The following is a 20,314-nucleotide window of genomic DNA, read 5'->3' as shown; positions in this document are numbered from 1 at the left end:
TCCAATAGCAATGCATGTTGTGTGCCAGCACAATATCATGGTATTCAAAAGATGAAGGATGCTGCTCTTTGCAGATGTGCTGTATTGCTACAAAGCAGCTGCATTTTGCTTTTACGTTTGTACTAAATATTTTTTTGTTTAAAGCAAATGCTATTTCAACGTAAAAATTTGTGGAAAGTGCCTCAGGAAGAATACTGTAAAATCTAAATTAAAGATAAATCTCCAGAGCGCATGGATGTGCATTCTGGATTGACTGGGTTAGCTGGCTATCTCTGTGTATAGCATACATATAGGTATGGGGCAGGAGCTGCTGAATTAAATGTTACCTTCAAGTCTTACATAGTTTATGAAATATATATCCGTTAACAGAAGAAGAAATAGATATACCAGGAAGTTGGGACATAGCTAAATGGTAATCACATTTGCCAGGTAGAACACTGTACTTTGTGGTATGTAGTGTGGATCTCCCTCTGTGTGCTCTCATCCAGTTAAATCTCAGCAGGACTGAGGGCGATAACATCTTTGAGCAGCATGAAGCCCACAGTCCTACACTACTATGGGGAGTAGATGAAGTGAAGGGGAATGATAATTTGCCCCACTTGAGAGCGTGAGCTCAGAACAGATTCACATCTCTCTCTGCTGAGCGCTTACAGCCAAAAGATTGGTTTTCGCTCCTTATTGAAGTTCCATGTCAGACCTTTAACAACCACAGACTGTAGTCTGAGTGATCAAAATGGCACTTTAGATTAAATATACTGGAGTACATGTAGGCATAAAACACAAGGACTTCAGACTGTCTCCTGTCATCCCTTGAAGCATAAGCAGTCCCAGTAAATTCAGTGAACTACAGAGTATGGTCTTACTTCTCTGTTGATTGTGTGATTTGCAAGTATAGCAAAAAAAAATAATGCATTTTGTATCACACTCATAGAACCTATTTTCTAATCAGAAAAGTACTCAGATCTTTTCAGTACATATTAAAATTAGAACTACCTTTGTGCTTAGATTTATATTGTAGATTGCTGAATGCTCACAAGCATCCAAGAAGTACATGAGTGGAACCAGATCCATTGATTTGTATCTCAGAGTGATCTCTTTAAGCATTTCTGTGCAGATGTGTTTGCAGAACCAGTTCTATTTTTAATTTACCCACCGTATTACACATGAAAATAACAGTATTTTGTTAACATAAACCAGCATTGGTTGATGTTCTACAGTCACAGATTCATTCAAGATACTTATGTTACTGTAACTGAACATTTTGTGCCTGAAGGTAGACTTCTCCAAGCAATACTTTGAGTTTTTGAGCAATACTCAAAGCAATTCATCTTTGCTGGATCTCAGAACTGTAAATTATAATAGAAGTAAACCAGTCATTAACGTTTACAAATATACGTACAAAGCACCAAAGACTATCTGCTACTTTGACATGTTACAGCATCCAAAAATCCTAGACTAAACTGGAGAGTTCATTTAATCCTTAACAGACTATACAGGGGTGGGGGATTTTTTTCCTAGTTAAAACCACAAACTTTTCCTTTGGTCTAACATTCGCTTATGCCATTTGGCAGTACTGTGGTATTTATGTATATCCCTTACAAACACATTAATCGTGGACAAAAGTTTTGCAGAGCTTTAACTTAGCCAGCTAGCAGATCTTTAGTAATCTGGGAGTATGGTGGGTTTCACAAATCTGGGATTCCAAATTGGCGGGAAAGGTTCAGAGCTGTTAGCTTAGTTACTAAAGAAGCCGATTCAGCCCATCTGTAGTACTTCTGGCCTTCAGCTCTCATGCATATGAAACTACTGCACTTTTAGTGTCTAAGCAAAGGGAAAAGGGAAAAAATGCAATAAAATCTGAGAATTTGAGTAGTACTGCAGCACTCCACAAACTTCAAAATGCTCAAGATGATAGGCATATAACACAGAGTGGCCTTAAACTATACTAGTTTGTTTTCTGCTTAGCTCCCCTTCCAAGGCCAGCTCCCCTTCTCTCTTCCTATGGCCAGCCTTACCTGTCCCTTCTATAATCACCAGTTTACAATGGTCAGAAGAAAAAGATCATAACTTTTACACACCTAGGTGATTCATTTTAAGTCTTTGTGATTCTGCCCCTTGCTTTTCCTGTAGGACTGTCAGCTGCAACCATAGAAGCATGTAGACCATTATTAGTTTTAATGTAAGGTATCATATTTATTTTCCTTAGGCAATATACTGAATATGAAAAGTCACAAAACAAGCCCAAAGTGGAAAACAGACATCGTCACGGATTTTTGCTGCATTACGTATAAAACCTACAATGAGTGGTTCTTTCGTAGAAGTTGGAAAAACCTTTTTTATAGCCTTTTTCTTAGTTTGTTATCCTCCGTTCTGGTTAACCTCACAAAAATGTAACCTTCTTTTCCCTCCCTCTTATTTTTGTTTGTCACAGATGCTGTTCAGGCAAATGGACAGATTCCCCAAATTGTTCCTCCTTCCAGTGCAGAGTTTTCAGAGGCTCAGGAGAAAGTGGATACACCAGAGGTACAGGTCAGCAGCCACTAGTGGTGAACCAGTTAAATGTCGCTTATGAACCATTTCTTCAAGTTTGTTATTCTTTACGTACTGTCTTTCCCCTCAAACTGCTAGTGTACTGTTGTGACAAGGATTTGGCCCCTGGGGAGTGGCTGACTCCTTGCAGCTCTCCTTCCTCATGCTTTACACAGTACAACAGTGTGCATGTGCATAGAAGCCAAGGAGCCACCAATGGAGGTGAAGGCACAGGCATCCACCACTTTCACACTTCAGAACAAATATCCATGAGTTCGTGTAGCAAGAATAGGGAAATGCCTACTGGCACAATCTTAAAAGAGTCTTTGCTGTCTGAACCTTGGTGCCATTTTCTGCCTCTACCAGAAAACAGGCATTGGCCTTGTAACACAAAGGCTGCAGTAGCATTTTCAGCAGAAGACACTATGCACATCTGAAGATGCACATGTAAGAAAGGAGAAAGTGTGAAGAAGGACAAACACTGCATGTTTTCATTAGGAAGTAAACGCACTTCTAAATTAAGCTCTAAGTTTTGCCCAATTGCTGCATCTCCAGCTGTAAAAAAAAAATCAGAATGTACAGTGTGAGGACTTCAAAAGTACATACATGTCCAACAGAAAAAAATCTGCATTAGTTTGTAGTTGATTATGCAGTTGTATCCCTCCATCCTGCCTAAAGATCAGGACAGGACAAGTAAAACTGTAAATACCTAGGATTTTTCTGCCGCTTGCATAACGTCCTACACTTCTTGTTTCCATCTTTGAGTTCCTCCTTTAAAATATTCTGTTACTTTGCTCTGAACTGCACTTCCTCTTGAACAGATTATATTCACGGAATTCAGGCAGTGGTTCCTTCCTCCTTTTGTCTCATTTACTTCCTTCTTTTTAGGCAAGGAGAGAGACAGCAAGAGAAGGCAAGCATGCTATACATAGTTAATTCCAGTATTAGTCGATACTGCTGACTACAGGCTTGCAGAGTGCTTTTCTCTAGCTGGAGCGAACACGTTGTCTTCCTCTGCTTACAGTTTCTACAAACCTGGGACCAAAGGTTCAAGTTGAAGTCTTTCAGGGTACACTGTGTTACAGCTAGAGCACTAAGCTAGCTAGGTTGAAACTCATAAATTAGCATAATTAGCATGGTAGATTGAGAACTGACTGAATGGCAGAGCTCGGAGGGTTGTGATCAGTGGTGCAGAGTCAAGTTGGAGGCCTGTAGCTAGCGGTGTCCCCCAGGGGTCAGTCCTGGGTCCAGTCTTGCTCAGCGTATTCATCGATGACCTGGAGGAAGGGACAGAGTGCACCCTCAGCAAGTGTGCTGATGATACTAAACTGGGAGGAGTGGCTGACACACCAGAAGGCTGTGCTGCCATTCAGAAGGACCTGGACAGGCTGGAGAGTTGGGTGGAGAGGAACCTCCTGAAGTTCAACAAAGGCAAGGGCAGGGTCCTGCCCCTAGGGAGGAATGACCCCCATGCCCCCGGACAGGTTGGGGGCTGACCTGCTGGAAAGCAGCTCTGTGGAGAAGGACCTGGGAGTCCTGGTGGGCAGCAAGTTAAGCATGAGCCAGCAGTGTGCCCTTGTGGCCAAGAAGGACAATGGTCTCCTGGGGTGCATTAGGCAGAGTGTTGCCAGCAGGTCAAGGGAGGTGATCCTGCCCCTCTACTCAGCCCTGGTGAGGCCTCACCTGGAGTACTGTGTCCAGTTCTGGGCTCCCCAGTACAAGAGAGACATGGCATTCCTGGAGAGAGTCCAGCGAAGGGCTACAAAGAGGATGAGGGCACTGGAGCATCTCTCCTATGAGGAAAGGCTGAGAGAGCTGGGCCTGTTCAGCCTGCAGAAGAGAAGACTGAGAGGCAATCTGATCAATGTGTACAAGTATCTGGAGGGAGGGTGTCAAGAGGATGAGGCCAGCCTCTTCTCCGTGGTGCCCAGTGACAGGACAAGAGGCAATGGGCAGAAAGTGAACCACAGGAAGTTCCATCTGAACCTGAGGAAAAACTTTTTTCCTGTAATGGTGACAGAGCACTGGACCAGGTTGCCCAGAGAGGTAGTGGAGTCTCCTTCCCTGGAGATATTCAAAAGCCATCTGGAGACAATCCTATGCAATGTGCTCTAGGTGACCCTGCTTGAGCAGGGGGGTTGGACTAGATGATCTCCAGAGGTCCCTTCCAACCTTGGCCATTCTGTGATTCTGTGATAACTAGAACTCAATGTAGTACAAGGCTTATATGTTCAGGAGAGGAGACTTCTCCACAGATTTACAAGAACAGATATAAAAGCAGAAAGTAAATTTTAGATCACATGTTTTTATGGTAATTTTTAGCAGCTACCAGCTGCCATTTAAAAAAAAAAAAAAGGAGAGAAAATTATGTTCGGATATTGCCAAATGGGCTTTATTTATCTTCAGCGTTGACTGGCAAACACAACTTGAAAGATAAGCTGCCTAAATGTTGCTGGATGTTTTCACTCATTTTTTGCCTAAAGAAAGTGATCAGTGAGTTCAAATGTCTACTAATCTTGCAAACGTGGCTAAACTTAATGGCTTCAGGGCTTTTTTGCCATGCATTGTTCCAGTAGTGGAGAAAGTGTGTGTGTGTGTGTGTATGTGTGTGTGTTTTCGCCCCTGCACACACACACGCACGCACAGCCCCTTACACAAGGGGCCGAAGACTGCCCTGGGGCTTGCCAGTGGTGCTCATCTGTTTACCAAAGGAGCAGCACTTTCCCCTGCTCGGCACTGCATAGAATAGTCACAGACTGGTTCAGCCACTGGTGCCACTGGTTTGCAGTGCTCTCCCTCCTGCGCGGAGGGGAGCCCAGTGCACTACCCCACAGGTGAGTGCAGAGTGATGGGAACAGCGAGCCCAGACACACATGCTGTAAAACCCTAAATAGCTTCACCTTCTCCCCAGCTCACTACTGTTGTGACTAATAACCAGTTTGGCAGAGATAGGTAACTTCCTCATTATTTCGACTTTATCCAGATACCCAGCAGTCACAGCTAGAGAGGGAGATAGAGATACAATAGGAAAGAGCACCGGAACTACATCTGGTTTTTTATGTCCTTAAATCTTGCTCAGTATTTTCAGATGTAAGCACACACACCACTGAGACTTTTTTTTAAGTCTGCACGTTCTCGGGGAGTGAGCAGCAGGGTAGAACATCAAGGAATTATTTTTTATATGTCTTACTAACTGCAACTTTTTAAAATTTTAAACGCGCTCATTTTATGAGGGCAGCACTCAAAGAAGCGCTATGGCTACTTTTAAGAGAGAGATGTCCACTGTCAAAGCTCTATTGGTAGCTCTAGAAAGAAAACAAAATACTGTTTGCGCTCTTTTGGCAGAATATACTCTACCTTATTTCACTGTGTGTCTGTTGCACTCTTGTCGCATACTTTCACATCATTTCACTGTTCGTAGGCAGTGACAGTAGTTTACACATGCACTGACTGTCTTGTCCTTTTATTCCTTCTGTCTGATAAAGGCTAAGTCAAATGGTGTGGGTGCATCTGGCCTGGCACAGCCAGTGATGAGGCCACAGAAATACCAGAATAGGAAAGGGTCACTGCAGCCTCCTCCTCCACCTGAAAGGCGGTCATCTGCTATTGCTGCTTCACCAGTTCTACCCTCCAAAGTCAAACGAGACAGCGGCATCTTCCTAACAGATCCAGACAGCTTTCCAGCACCACCACCTGCACTGGAGATTGATTTGCCACCACCACCACCACCTGATTTCTGTGAACCTCCTCCTGATTTTGTGCCTCCACCACCACCATCCTCCAGCAGCGGTAATGGAGACTTGCCATTACCCCCTCCACCTCCACCTGTCTCCAGTAAGATACCACCTCTGACAAAGAAACCTGTGCCACTTCCTCCAAAAAGGCAAGAAAACACAGGACAAGATGGAGAGGCAAGGCCAAATGAGCCACCTGCTTTTAGGAGTGGGGGCAGACAAGCAGATTTCATGTCTGATCTAATGAAAGCTCTTGAGAAGAAAAGGGGCAGCAGCTCCTGAACTCTGAGGGCAGATGAACTTTAAGGCATAGTTGTTGGTGCGTGGTGTCATAGAAGGTGGTACGGGATGAAGGCCCACCAGGAGAAGTTCCTCCTGTGCTCAGCCCCCACCTTGTCCCTACAACTTGCTCCTTCCCTCCCCATTACTACCACTCCAGCACCAGGCCAAGGTAAGAAACTGGGGATATGCTTTTGCTTTCACTCCATCAGGATAGCTAGGTTGGTGGAGCAGCACTCGCAGTGCCAGGCAACGAGTGAACTGCACCTTTTGTGGTTGCCTTGTAAGAGAATTAGAGCTGAAGGAAACAGTACTGTTTCTCATGGGGATTCTGAGGAATGGGAAGATGTCTTCTCACAGAATTTCCCTCAAAGATTCTTTATTTTTATCAGAAAACCCCAAGTTATTTTAGGTTTTGATCAAAAGACACTTTTTTTTCTCCAAAAGAAGCCTATCTTAAAAAGAAAAAAAAAAAATCTCAGCTAGATTACCCTGAGATGAAAGGCAGGACAAAGACCCTTCCCAAAGACTATCACCCCAAATGTTATACTTTCCATATACAACTCCAGTGATATCTGTCAGCACTCACAATTGCTCCCTTTAAATCTCACTTTATTTGATTAATTTTAGATGAGACAAATTTTTATCTCAAAATATTGTATGTTTCCTCTGGTAAGCAGGGCTCTTTTTTTTTTTTTCCTGTTGGTTAACATTTGTCTTCAAATTGTACCTAGAAATAGTCTGTTTCTATAAAGACTTCGTAATTATCTTGTACCTAATATCAATGTGTCTCCTCCTACATATTTTTTTCATTTGTTCTCCATTTTAATTTGCCATTGTCATTTAGGTAGCATTCATTATTAGTTCTCAAATAAAAATAGCTTCTATTTTATATCTGCACAAAGTGTCACAGTTAATGAACAGGCATTTTACTGGAAAATGGTACCATAGAACTTCAAATATTTTAAAGGCTTTTTGCTTATATCTTCTAGATTGCTTGTTTTTAACTTCCTCCAGTCTTTATCCCTGTCTTATGGAATCTTAGAAGATCATATGCATAAGTAACATGTTTTTTTCCAAGTGTGACACCACAAAAGTGTATTAGCCATAGGGGCATAGCAACATTTAGAGCTATCTGCATCCATGCCTTCAAACTTCTTCATGGAAAAATGCCAGTCATCCTAGTAAGTAAGTCTCACATTATTGTCAAACAACACATTTTCTGATTTGGGTTAGGATTAATCCTCCCTTCTGGCCTAGCTGGGCTCCCACGGAATAGATGTTACTGGGCCTTACCAGTTCTTGTGACCAATATATCAGCGCTCCTCTTGTGGGGAATCTGAAGAATGGTTTCATTTGGGGTGTGCTTTATGTTTGGCAAGTTTAGCCACTTCTGAAGCCCAGGCACTGCACCACCACTGCACGGCCGTACAGCAAGACTGCGCCATCTTAGCAGCATTTGCTGGAGATGATAATCACAAAGCCTCACAAGCGCAGCATGTAACCCAGTGAGTCTCTGTCTTCCGTTTGGAAATGCTTCAAGTCCTTTGGAACATGAGTTTTAGAGGCCCGTTACTCTGAGATGTAGCCATAAAAAGCAAAGGGTGCTGTTTAAATAAAGAAATAAAAGCAGCTGACAGACTAGGAGGAGAAGCTGCACTGCTCTTTATCAAAATGGGGTCCCTCGGGCCAGGGCAGAAGTGGTGGGAGGGAGGAGAACGACAACATGCCAATGACATTGCTAAGGCCTGGGAAAGTTTTGGGTCATCTCTAGTCCCATTTTTGCTTTAAGGTTTGTGTGTTTGTTTGTTTTAGTATTCACATACCTGTGTAAAGAGCTTGGCAGAAACATGAAGGCAATAACCACCTCTTTATAAAGAGATGCCAGAGATTGTACGCCTGTGGCTCTGGCTAAATACAAGACGGGTAGGGTGCAGGCTTGAGCACTGCCTAGCACTCACCCATACTGCCTAGGTGTGCCTAAACATAGTCCCAGACACGATTCAAGGACAGGACAGGCACCATTCCCAAAAGACAACATGGACAAGACAGAAACTAGTTTGAGTCTCCCTACAGAGGTCCCCCATAGCATGAACACAACCAGTTAGGTTCCCTACTCTTAGGGCAAGGAACTAGTCCCTGACCCTCTTATTTACCAGTATAGACAGAGCCCACGCAACTCTTAGTGGTCTTCCAGTTTCCTCACTTTCACCAAAGTGAGGAAGAAGCTCTCCTCAGGAGAGGTCTGTTCACCAATAAGAAAAATGTTACCTAGAGGTTTTGAATTGACAGGCTAAAGTATTCAAAAGATACCATCTCCAAGTAGCCAAACGGAGAAATGCTCTCAAAACAAGTGCAAGGCTCATAAGCTTAGCCAATTAAGTACAGGCCTATATTCTACTTACAGAGTTCATAGCCTTGGTCCATAGATGATCTGAGACTATTAAATACCCCCTGCAAAAAGCTCATCTCTAGAACAGAGAAATGTCAGCCAGTTTTAAATACAATCGTCAAAGCTGTGATTTAACCCAGACTGAACTTAAGATGCTTAAAATTTGGTATGGATCTTCATGAAATTGCACTTAAATATATACACACTATGCCTCACATTATAATACTGTTATTTATATTTGCACAACTGTATATCAGGAGTTCCTGAATAACTGTGTTGATTACAGTCACTAAAGGCATTCAAATATTTTTTGTCACTGAAAGACTTCTAAAAATACAGAACTTCTTTTCCCACTAATTATATTTCTAGAAATAGATTTGTGAAATTTTAATTATGCCATTAAATAGCCTCCATTGCAGAATCAAGTAGCAGTCAAGAAATTTGGAGATTCCAGAACAATCCATTTTGGATTTGAGAACAGCCTAGGTAATGTCAAGAAGTAACAGAGCCCTCAAATAAGTGATTTTTGCTGTAAACTTTCCAGCATAATATTGCACCTGACTGGTTACCTCTCAGTTTGGCTTAATTATATACTCTTTTTTGTGATGTGGAACTGGAGTGTCAAACAAAATGAGTAAGAGGACCTGATTTCAAAACAAAGACTAGTCTCTCTCTCCTTTGCTATTCAAAGGGTTACTATGTAACAGTTTCAGCTGAATTTTAAATATTTTCCCTGTAACAGTTGTGTTAGCCCCTTACAGTATCAGATGGCTGGATATGAAAGACAAATTGTCCTGAATATATACATAATGAGATACTTTCAAGTCCTTTTCATGTCCATCCAGTGGAAATTTCCTCTCTCATTATATCTGTGCACCATCAGTCTCCATAATACTATCAAAAGATAAACTTTCAAGGAGCAGCAAGCTAGGCCTGATAGGCATCTGACTCTGGCAGAGAGGACCACAATTTATTCTTGGGCAAGTCATTCCTAAGATAGACAAACCCACTCACTATTTAATCCAATGTCCTTTAAGTCTTTTTAGGTAGTTTAATGGGACACAATAAGGGCAAAAAGAGAAAATCTAGAAGGGTGTAAATGTAAGATTATGCCGTTCCAACTCTGCAAAAGATTTTGGAACATCTATATTTTCAGAATACAATTATATTTGGAGAGTGTGTCACAGCAAGTGAGAACATTCATCAAAATACTGTATAATTAAAAACTTGCATAGATGATTTTTAAATAATTGATCGGCCATTGAAACTTACGGAGATCCAACTTTAAGACATGAATTTTGAGAAGTTAATTGTAATAGTTTGGCAGCACTGTAGTATTGGGACTCAAATTAATGCACAGCTGAAGAATTATAAATGCCAACATAAACTGTTGATGCAACCATACACAGGAGTCCATTTCCTTATTTTTATAAAGTTGGTCAAGACCTCATCTAGAGAGTAGCAGATTCCAGTCGACAAAGTATAAAGGAGAAAACTTCCTGTTGCTTGACTCCTTAATTCCATTTGAAGGCCTGAGCTCTGACCTTGATCCTTCTTGCTCGTTCGGCTTTGTCTCAGGATGAACAGCTTACTTTAAGATCCTTGGCCCAAGCTGGTGGACGTTGCGAATAGCCCGCTTTCTCTGCGGCCTGCTGTCTCTGAAAGGGATGTTGTAAAACCTGCTGTAGAAGGTGAACCTGGAAGCAATTAAAATGAGTAAATTTTTATACAAGATGTTTTCGTTCAAATAAGGAGAGTCTCTGCAACGTCACACAAAGCACTCTCCTGCCTCTAGAAATAACTCCATTAGTTGCTTACTATTAATAGTACTATCAGTTTTATAACCAATACTATTCATAATATAATTGATAGTATTAGTAAGAGTATTAATACTATTAATAGTTATTGGTATTATATAGCACACTTTTGCTCAAAGTGTAGTATGGGTTCAAAGTGTAAACAACAATTTTTTTTAATAATACAAATGTCAAGAAAGAAATAATCAGTTTTACCTCTGAAAAATCATTCAAATTAGCTTTTCGTATTGCTGATTCTGCTATCCAATTTCTAAGCACATATCTAGGATTAACAGCTGAAACCAAAAGTAAAATATGTTAAATTCAGTTACACTAGCTCAATAAAAGCAAAAGAGTATCACACAAGTCACTGAAAAAACCTGTGGGAAGGTTTAATTTGCAGTTCAAGAAAAAAACGGCATAAGAAGTAAAAAGAATTAATCTACTCATTTTTATACAGATTTTTAAACTCGCACAAGTAGCAGCGCCAAAGCACCATTGCTTATGGTTAACGTGGAAAAATCCGAAGAATGATACTGAACGTCACACTGATAGGAAAAGGATTTCCTGATATGAACTTCAGCAGACTTTTCAAAAGCAATTCCTGCACATTTTCCCAAATTCAGTAACTGATTATTCTATGAAGAGATTAACGTGATACCGGAGTCATTATCAACTGTGGCCTTGAAACCGTTTGTGATTTATGGCCATACAGAAACTTCATTCGTTCCTCTCCTTCCTCTTCATGTCCCAGTAGGTTTTGTATGAAAAATGTTAGTTCAAACCTTTTATTTTATATAATATGAAATATATATTTCAAAAAAAAAATCTATAGTTGTATAAAATCAGTTCAAAAAAATCTGCAGTTGTACAAAATATTCTTATAAATATGCCTAAAGCATATTTGAAAGAGGATGGTGCGGAAGGCAAAGCATTCATCAAATCCTAAGGCCTCAAAATCATCTGCCTACCATCCCAATTTTTGCTCTATTCAATTCCTTGAATCAATTTGTTATGATCTTATTTTATTTAGAAATAGTAAATAGCATGAGGAGGGGGAGTATCAAAAAAAGTATTTCAGATAAAGAGGTTAAACTTAATCTATTCCCATTTCCCACTTCACTCTATTCTTGTATCTCCTTTTACAGCTGCTTCTGCTTGCAAACATAATTTGTTTATCTTGCAGTTGACCACCAAGACAACTGGTGTCTTTAGGAAGAGCAAGTCATCCCTTTTCTCAAGGTTTTGTGGTCAGACAATCGCAGGACTTCATAAACCTTTGATAATTCCCAGTACAGAATGAGTGCTTAGTGCAGTGAACAGACTTCTCTGTAATACGCACTGCTTCTGAAAAACATCGTTTATACACCTAACAAACTAGAATATCCTGAAGTTATGTAATCAGTGAACACACACTGGTGTAATTATTTTATGTATCACAATACAATTACATTTTTTATGTTGGGAAACAAACGATAGTAGTTCTAAGCCACAAGATGTGACATACAGCAGCATTACAGAATGGGTCTTTATATTATTTAGAAAAGTAACTGACAAAAATCACTTTCTGCTGTAGGGCTCAACTCCAACCACTAATGTTCCTGCCAGAACAAAGACGGTGAAGCTTTACAAAATCAGAACGTGGGCTGAAACCAAAAGCGCTGCATCTCGGGTGGCACTGGCACTTCTTAAACAAGCACAAAGCCAGACAAAGGGAATGTTCTCCCTGCACTATAAAAGTTGTCTAGGTGATCTAACGGCTTTCTAGCACAACGTGTAGGCACTGGCTTCCTTAAGAATTACGGCTGAGATGCAATCCATCTAGACACAGACATTCTTCTTTTTAACGTGACAGTGTCATTCTCTAGGTATCTACACATATTAAACAAAAGTCAACAACTTGCTGCTGTGAACCCTGGCCGTCTCTACACAGTCATACCAACATCCTTCCCTAACCACTAAAAAAAAAAAAAAAAATTGTCTTCCCTTTTGGCAAAATAATTTGCTCTGGCCAAGTATTTGACTCAATCCAGTAAACGGATTTTCAGCAGTGAGGTATGATAATATAAAAAGAATATGAAGAAAGTGAGTAAGTTAATATATGACTCATGGTTTTACTGTGAATTATCATTTTTTGTATGACTCATATTAGCAGGAGAATATTTGTCCCAGGAAGATATTCTTAACAATTGCAAATTGACAGGTTTCACAGTGGAGTTAAAAATATCTGGAATTAAAACAAGTGACAGCAGAATTATGAAAGAGTAAGATAAAAGAGATAAGAAAAGGACAAAAAAGAAATTTTGTAAAGAAAATTGTGCCGTTATGAGAGTTTTATGCTTTGTCCTACAGATTTTTTAATAAAAAAAATAATATGATAGACTTGTATTGGGATTTGGATAAACTCCTAAGGATCTAAGTTTATGCTGTACAAGATGAAGCATTACTGAGAACTAAAAACTAAAAGATGAGAGAAAAAGTAAAGATAATCAAATAAGTAACCAGCTTCAGATGCTTCAATGTAATGTACTTTGGGACTTCAGATATTTACTACACTTACTTATAATGTAGGAAAGGTGATGAATTATGAGAAGTTAATGGCAACATATTCAAGGTCAACACTAAAGACAGCAAGGAGGAATTTAGTGGGACTTTACCAACCCATATAAAAATCCACAGAGCCATGACAGTTTTGTATTTAACATGAAATGCTTTGTAAAAGTGACACAGTTGTCTGAGTTGAGACAGGTTTGTCCTGCCAGTTGTACAAGCACACACTTAAAATGCGCTAATTTTGAGAGACCACAATAGACAGCTAAGACATCGATTTAAACACATAGATCTAAAAGAATGCAATACGATAACCAAAAAAAGAAAAAAAAAGCTGCAAAAAACTTCAGTCATACTGTAAAATAGGAAAGCTAGCAAAAATGTAGCAAAGTTTGTTCATTTTAAAAGAAAAACAATTTTAAACAAAACAGTAACATATTAGCGTCAGTAGCCTATGGGGAATTCCTGCTACCTCTGCTGTAGTAACACGGAGTGATAACCAAACCTATGAAAGGAATCTCTGCACACTGAATTTTGGGTTGCTGCCAAAGCTGAGATAAGTAGCATAGCACAAGCGTGTCCCTGGGGGCAACATCTTTTCCTCGTTTTGCCTGTCTCCTATACCATAGGATCCTCTGAGATGTGCATGGAAAAGCATGATACTGTTTTGCAGATCACCCCCAAACTGGGATCCTTTCTGGTTTGGAGTGCAAGCTCAGAATGTTATAATCTTCTCTAAAGCAGATTCAAAAACATCAGAGAAGACCAGAAGTGTGTTTATATACTCTTTAGCATGAAATTTTACCTGAGGAAAGCAGTGGGGCTGGAAACAGTGAAAAAGTAGTTAAGTGCCTCAGAGTGCCACAGCTGAGACCTCCTAACCCTACCGAAATACAAATAATAAAACAAACCTTACTGCAGTCTTCTTGTGGGCTGCTTTCTTACTAACTTTCTAAAGATGCATGTAAAACTGTAAGAAGTATTCCTAAAAATGGATGGAGCCTTAGTTAGAATATGTGGATGAAAACAGGAAGGTCCGTGAAGGTGACCTACGTAGTCTTTACTGTCTTATTACTGTAACTCAGTGCAAACTCCTTCCGTTTTTCTCCCAAATCATTTAAAGCTTTTGAAGAGAGTGGTGAATGTATACCTAACAAAAGAATACAGTCATTTCCATTAGAGGTGCAAATAAAATACTCTGCAGAGCAGTGTAACAGTGAACCTTATCTTACCTCTGGTGCATTAGATCAGACCCTGCACTTGCTTCATTCCCTTTTTGTCCAGAGATTTTTCAATTGTTCATTGTCACTTATAGGTGAACTTTTCACAAGTTTACCACAGTTTATTGCAGATCCACAAAAATCTTTCTGAACAATTTTCAGAATTTTGTATCCGCTGTTTGTGTTGTGATACACAGCTAAATCCAGTACCTCTACCATTTTGTATTTAGAATAACGAGCAGAATTAAAGTAAATGGGTATTTGATCACTCAGACCAAAACCTTCCTTTCATGAGTAAGGCGCAATTCTGCAGGAGCAGAAGAAAAGTGTGGGGTATCTATCAGCAACCTGAATTCTTTATAAGATGTAGAAAGGATCTGGACATATTTGAACACTCAGACAAATCCTAGTCCAGTGAGCCAGGGTCAGGAGTCTGACAGAATCTGTGTGCGAACTGTCACATTTCCAGACTGCTCAAGGAATCACAGAATCGTTTAGGTTGGAAGGGACCTCTGGAGATCATCTAGTCCAACCTCCCTGCTCAAGCAGGGTCACCTAGAGCATATTGCCCAGGATCACATCCAGACGGGTTTTGAATATCTCCAGGGAAGGAGACTCCACTACCTCTCTGGGCAACCTGGTCCAATGCTCTGTCACCCTCACAGTGAAGAAGTTTTTTCTCAGGTTCAGATGGAACTTCCTGTGGTTCAGTTTCTGCCCGTTGCCTCTTGTCCTGTTGCTGGGCACCACGGAGAAGAGGCTGGCCTCATCCTCTTGACACTCCCCCTTCAGATACTTGTACACGTTGATGAGATCGCCTCTCAGTCTTCTCTTCTCCAGGCTGAACAGGCCCAGCTCTTGCAGTCTTTCTTCACAGGACAGGTGCTCCAGCCCTCTAATCATCTTGGTAGCCCTCCGCTGGACTCACTCCAGGAATGCCATGTCTCTCTTGTACTGGGGAGCCCAGAATAGAGGGGCAGGATCACCTCCCTCGACCTGCTGGCAACACTCTGCCTAATGCACCCCAGGAGACCATTGGCCTTCTTGGCCACAAGGGCACACTGCTGGCTCATGCTCAACTTGTTGTCCACCAGCACTCCCAGGTCCTTCTCTGCAGAGCTACTTTCCAGCAGGTCAACCCCCAGCCTGTCCAGGGGCATGGGGTTATTCCTGCCTAGGTGCAGGACCCTGCCCTTGCCTTTGTTGAACTTCAGGAGGTTCCTCTCCGCCCAGCTCCCCAGCCTGTCCAGGTGCCTCTGAATGGCAGCACAGCCTTGTTGAACTTCAGGAGGTTCCTCTCCGTCCACCTCTCCAGCCTGTCCAGGTGCCTCTGAATGGCAGCACAGCCTTCTGGTGTGTGAGCCTCTCCCCCCAGTTTAGTATCATCAGCACACTTGCTGAGGGTGCACTCTGTCCCTTCCTCCAGGTCATTGATGAATACATTGAACAAGACTGGAGCCAGGACTGACCCCTGGGGGACACCGCTAGCTACAGGCCTCCAACTTGACTCTGCGCCATTCACCACAACCCTCTGAGCTCAGCCATCCAGCCAGTTCTCAATCCACCTCACCGTCCACTCGTCTAGCCCACACTTCCTGAGCTTACCTAGGAGGATGTGATGGGAGACGGTGTCAAAAGCCTTGCTGAAGTCCAGGGAGACAACATCCACTGCTCTCCCCTCATCAACCCAGCCAGTCCTTCCGTCATAGAAGGCTATCACATTGGTCAAGCATGATTTCCCTTTGGTGAATCCGTGCTGACTACTCCTGATCACCTTCTTGTCCTCCAGATGCTTAGTGAGGACCTCCAGGAGGAGCTGTTCCATCACCTTTCCAGGGACGGAGGTGAGGCTGACAGGCCTGTAGTTTCCTGGCTCCTCCTTCTTGCCCTTTTTGAAGACTGGGGTGACATTGGCTTTCTGCCAGTCCTCAGGCACCTCTCCTGATCTCCAGGACCTTTCAAAGATGATGGAGAGGGGCCTAGCGATAACATCCGCCAGCTCCCTCAGCACACGTGGGTGCATCCCATCAGGGCCCATGGATTTATGGATGTCAAGTTTGGACAGAAGATCTCTAACCTGATCCTCCTCCACCAAGGGAGAGTCTTCCTTTCTCCAGCCTTCCTCTCTTGTCTCCAAGGTCTGGAATTCCTCAGGACTGGCCTTAGCAGTGAAGACTGAAGCAAAGGCAGCATTCCATATCTCTGCCTTCTCTATATCCTTTGTTACCAGGGCACCCGTCCCATTCAGCAGCGGGCCCACGTTTTCCCTAGTCTTCCTTTTGCTATTGATGTATTTGAAGCACTCCTTCTTGTTGTCCTTGACATCCCTTGCCAGATTTAATTCCAACTGGGCCTTAGCCTTCCTTGTCACATCCCTGCACACTCTGACAACGTCCCTGTATTCCTCCCGAGTGGCCTGTCCCCTTTTCCACATTCTGTGTACTTCCTTCTTCTGTTGGAGTTTTGCCAGGAGTTCCTTGCTCATCCATGCAGGTCTCCTGCCCGCTTTGCTCGACTACAGTGCCTCAGAGGCAGAGGCCTCTGAGGAAGGAGGCAGAGATTCAAGGAAAAGATGTTCCTTACCCTTAGGAGAAGCAGATAAAGCAGAAGGGCAACTCTCAAGAAAATCAAATCCTAGGGGCCCTTTAAGGGAGCAGCATACTTTGTAAGGAAGAGTTACAGTTTGGATAGCAGCCAGAGCATACCCACCATTTCAATACACAAAGGTGAAGCCCAGCTTGAGAAACTGCAAGATACACACAACCAGCTGCCCAGACATCAATAATTCTTAAGTTCTTAAAAGGAATCAAAAGGAAAAAAATAAATTAAGTCCACAAGCACCAAAGCATGCATCAAGCCAGAGGCCCAGCAACTCCTGAGCCCCCAAATGACATAGAAATTGCAAAAAAAGGGAAAGAAAAAGTAAGAGAAAAAAAGCAAAAATAAAGAAAAGAATAAACAAAAGATATCAGATAAACAAATAGGAAAATGAGAGTTGATATGGAATAGAGCATAGCCAGGCAGCTGAGTTAGATTGCTCCAGTCTATAGTGACACTTGGTGAGATATAGGTCAAAGCATCCTTTATGGATACTGATAGGCAAAGCCCTCTGGTCTTCATGACCTGCAATTTCAACCATTGAACATATGAACAGACACGTGCTCTGTCACTCAGAGACAGTAAAATCAAAAGAAGAGTAACTTGGACAAGTAGCTGTGGTGTGTTTCCATTATCTCACACTCTTAGGTATATCAGTTAACTGATATACCTATGACTGTATTCACAGCAGGAAAGGATAAGGGCCAGACATTTTTAAAGGGAAAAAAATTAGTCTTGCTATTGAGGAACAAAATCCAGATCAAGTAAGACTCGATCTAGACTTGTCTAGACTTCAAACTCAGATATTGACATTTCTCATTTGAGCTTAATTTCACTGAGACTGTTCAGAAAAGTAGACGAAAGCAACTTTAAAAGTGAACACCATTTTTTTTCTAATAAACTCTGAACTTTTGTTTTTAAGAAAAAAGCAGCAAAATGCTTAATGCTGCATAGCAGAAAAGTTTAGTTTATTGTAACACACAAGAGTAAGTTGTACTTCACAATCTTTTGATCACTGTTCAGAAAGCTTGGTTTTAAATAGGTATTGAAACTAAAAACAGTACTTCTTACCCGTTAAATGACTAAAATAATAACGTGCACTCCTGAGTATTTTTTATCTAAAGTGAAATGGCACTGCAAAGACATGAGGTTTGGGGTTTTTTGTTTGTTTGCTTTTTTTTTTTAAACATGTAAATGAATCTCATATCATCTTCAAGTTACTTACTTGTGTAAATTGTCTCTATTTGTTCATAAATGCAGACAATTAAATTAAGGGTTTTTCTGCTTTTTAAGAAGGGAAAAGGGTGGTTCCCTAAGGAGGAAGAGAGCCTTACTGATAGCCAGGGAACTTCATGATTGTTTGACTTATGTAGGAATTATATATGTATACACAGGCCTAGCCAGCTGCACATGGCTAGATCCTAACTACTACAATATTGGGTGAAACTGGAGGTAGCTACAGGGAATTTATGCTATTAAAAGATTCACAGCAGTGTAATGAAACTAGCATTTCTCCTCTTCAAAAAAGCAGTACGTTTCAGTACTCCTCAAAAGGAAAACTAACTAACTCTAAATAAACCTATGTAAATAGCTACTTGCCATCCCCAGGCATATGAATTTCTTTGGACTGTTAGGGGATTTAGCTTGGAAAAGCTAAAGACTCCCAGAAAACACAATTATTCAGTTACTCTCCACACCACAGACAAAACAATAACTGAATCTTGCACAGTTCCCTGGAAATCAAGCAACCCAAAGAGAGGAAAAAAAAAGCGGGAGGGAAGGGGCAACACCTCAGAGCAAAAAAGCAAGGAGGGGGGGAGCAACCCCCCCCAGATTTTTCTTGTATCATCAATAACCAAGTTTGCTAGTCCATCCGAAGAAGAAACAAATCCATCCTTGGACCAGTAACTCATCACAGTCACAATAATTTTGTTTAAATAGAAATACTTGGTGCTTGGACTGGGAGTTTTTGGGAATACATTTTTTATCAAAACATTTCTAATTTTCTGAAAAGCTCTAAATGCTTAACTTGTTTTACTTACTTGCCATTCTTCTTCTTCTCTTTGTGTCAGAATCACCTTTGTTACTATACATGAAAACAAACCAAAAAAAGAAAAAAGGTAAATATCAATGTTGTGGCATGAGTGAGGAAAATAAAACGAACATTTTCCACTTTCTCCTTTTCACTACAATAACCATCTACTCTAAATAGAAAGTAAGCGAGTAATCCTACTGTTTGAACTACAAGAACTAAAGAAACATTAACTGGAATATTTATTTTTTCTTTCATGTTTCTGCTAACCCTTTTTCAAGACATCAGCCATGAAATATTCAGTTTCTGTCTTTCCAGACCTGAAATACACATATTTCCTCTGAGCTTCCTCAAAAAAAAGTTGTGCGCCCAGCATACAACAGCTGATTGCAATCTCCCATAATGAATATATTTTCAATAGATTTTGTTTATACTTAGAGTGGGGTACCACAAATTAGACCTACAGTTGTAAGTGCAAATATTATATAGTTATGCATCAACACAAGTGACCCTCCTGACTAAGAGAAATGAAAGTATTCTGTATTGATTTATGACAAAAGAATTGGTGGGAAGTTCTAACATGAAAGTCACAAGCTGTGTAACATCAGTGGCTTCCAAACACAATCTGTGCATTCACAACTGTGCAACTTCCATTCCTTACCGTTCTAAGGCAATACTATCATATGTGCAAAACAGATTTGAAAAAAAAAAAAGAACAGTATTTTTTCAAGAAGCTGAACTACAATACAATCAGACAATATATTACAACTATGTAATTATTATGGAAACTAGTAGAATCTAGAACCATACACACAAAAAGTCTTATCAAAGCATATTTGAAGTCAGGTTACTGGACCCACAAGAGGTTACGAAAAATCTGACCCAAGTCACTGTAGATTGAATTTGCCTCCTACATGCCTGCTGTTACTTTTAAACCTGAAACTGCATCAAACTTACCGATTTAACCTTAAGAGGTACCTAGTAACCCATTCTGAAAATAACTTGTGTTTAGCCAGATCCTGCAGAGCCCAGAACTCCTAAAGAGAAAGAAACAGTAATCAGAATATTATTGCCATTAAGCAAAAAACAAAACGAACAAAGGAATGAAGAGAGGATAGGGGGAACAATACAATGACCCTCAACAAATTTTCTCTGCCAAAACTCTACTAGTATCTTTTCCTCTG

General features: G+C 41.0%; 2 protein-coding genes across 7 annotated transcripts in view; one reads left to right on the top strand and one right to left on the bottom strand.

Moving 5' to 3' along the window:
• APBB1IP (amyloid beta precursor protein binding family B member 1 interacting protein) overlaps window positions 1-7,434 on the top strand; it is a 64,841-nt gene extending 57,407 nt beyond the window's left edge. Inside the window, exons 13-14 of one of the 3 annotated variants that reach the window (XM_068934512.1) lie at window positions 2,432-2,523; window positions 6,015-7,434. In XM_068934512.1, the coding sequence (XP_068790613.1) occupies window positions 2,432-2,523; window positions 6,015-6,545 (623 nt within the window). In that variant the 3' untranslated portion in view covers window positions 6,546-7,434. Of the gene's footprint in view, window positions 1-2,431; window positions 2,547-6,014 lie in introns of all 3 variants that reach the window. The other 2 variants (XM_068934511.1, XM_068934513.1) reach the window with 2 other exon arrangements.
• Window positions 3,668-20,314, bottom strand: part of LOC104147231 (protein adenylyltransferase SelO) — a 33,599-nt gene continuing 16,952 nt past the window's right edge. For 2 of the 4 annotated variants that reach the window (XM_009679772.2, XM_068934515.1), the window contains 4 exons: window positions 20,088-20,167; window positions 19,141-19,184; window positions 10,947-11,026; window positions 9,891-10,631 (listed from right to left, as the gene is read on the bottom strand). In XM_009679772.2, coding sequence (XP_009678067.2) covers window positions 10,509-10,631; window positions 10,947-11,026; window positions 19,141-19,184; window positions 20,088-20,167 — 327 coding nt within the window. In that variant the 3' untranslated portion in view covers window positions 9,891-10,508. Of the gene's footprint in view, window positions 3,807-9,890; window positions 10,632-10,946; window positions 11,027-19,140; window positions 19,185-20,087; window positions 20,168-20,314 lie in introns of those variants that run through there. The other 2 variants (XM_068934514.1, XR_011139591.1) reach the window with 2 other exon arrangements.

Source organism: Struthio camelus, chromosome 2, assembly GCF_040807025.1.
Source record: "Struthio camelus isolate bStrCam1 chromosome 2, bStrCam1.hap1, whole genome shotgun sequence".
Classification (NCBI taxonomy): Eukaryota; Metazoa; Chordata; class Aves; order Struthioniformes; family Struthionidae; genus Struthio; species Struthio camelus.
This window is presented reverse-complemented; position numbering and strand designations above follow the sequence as displayed.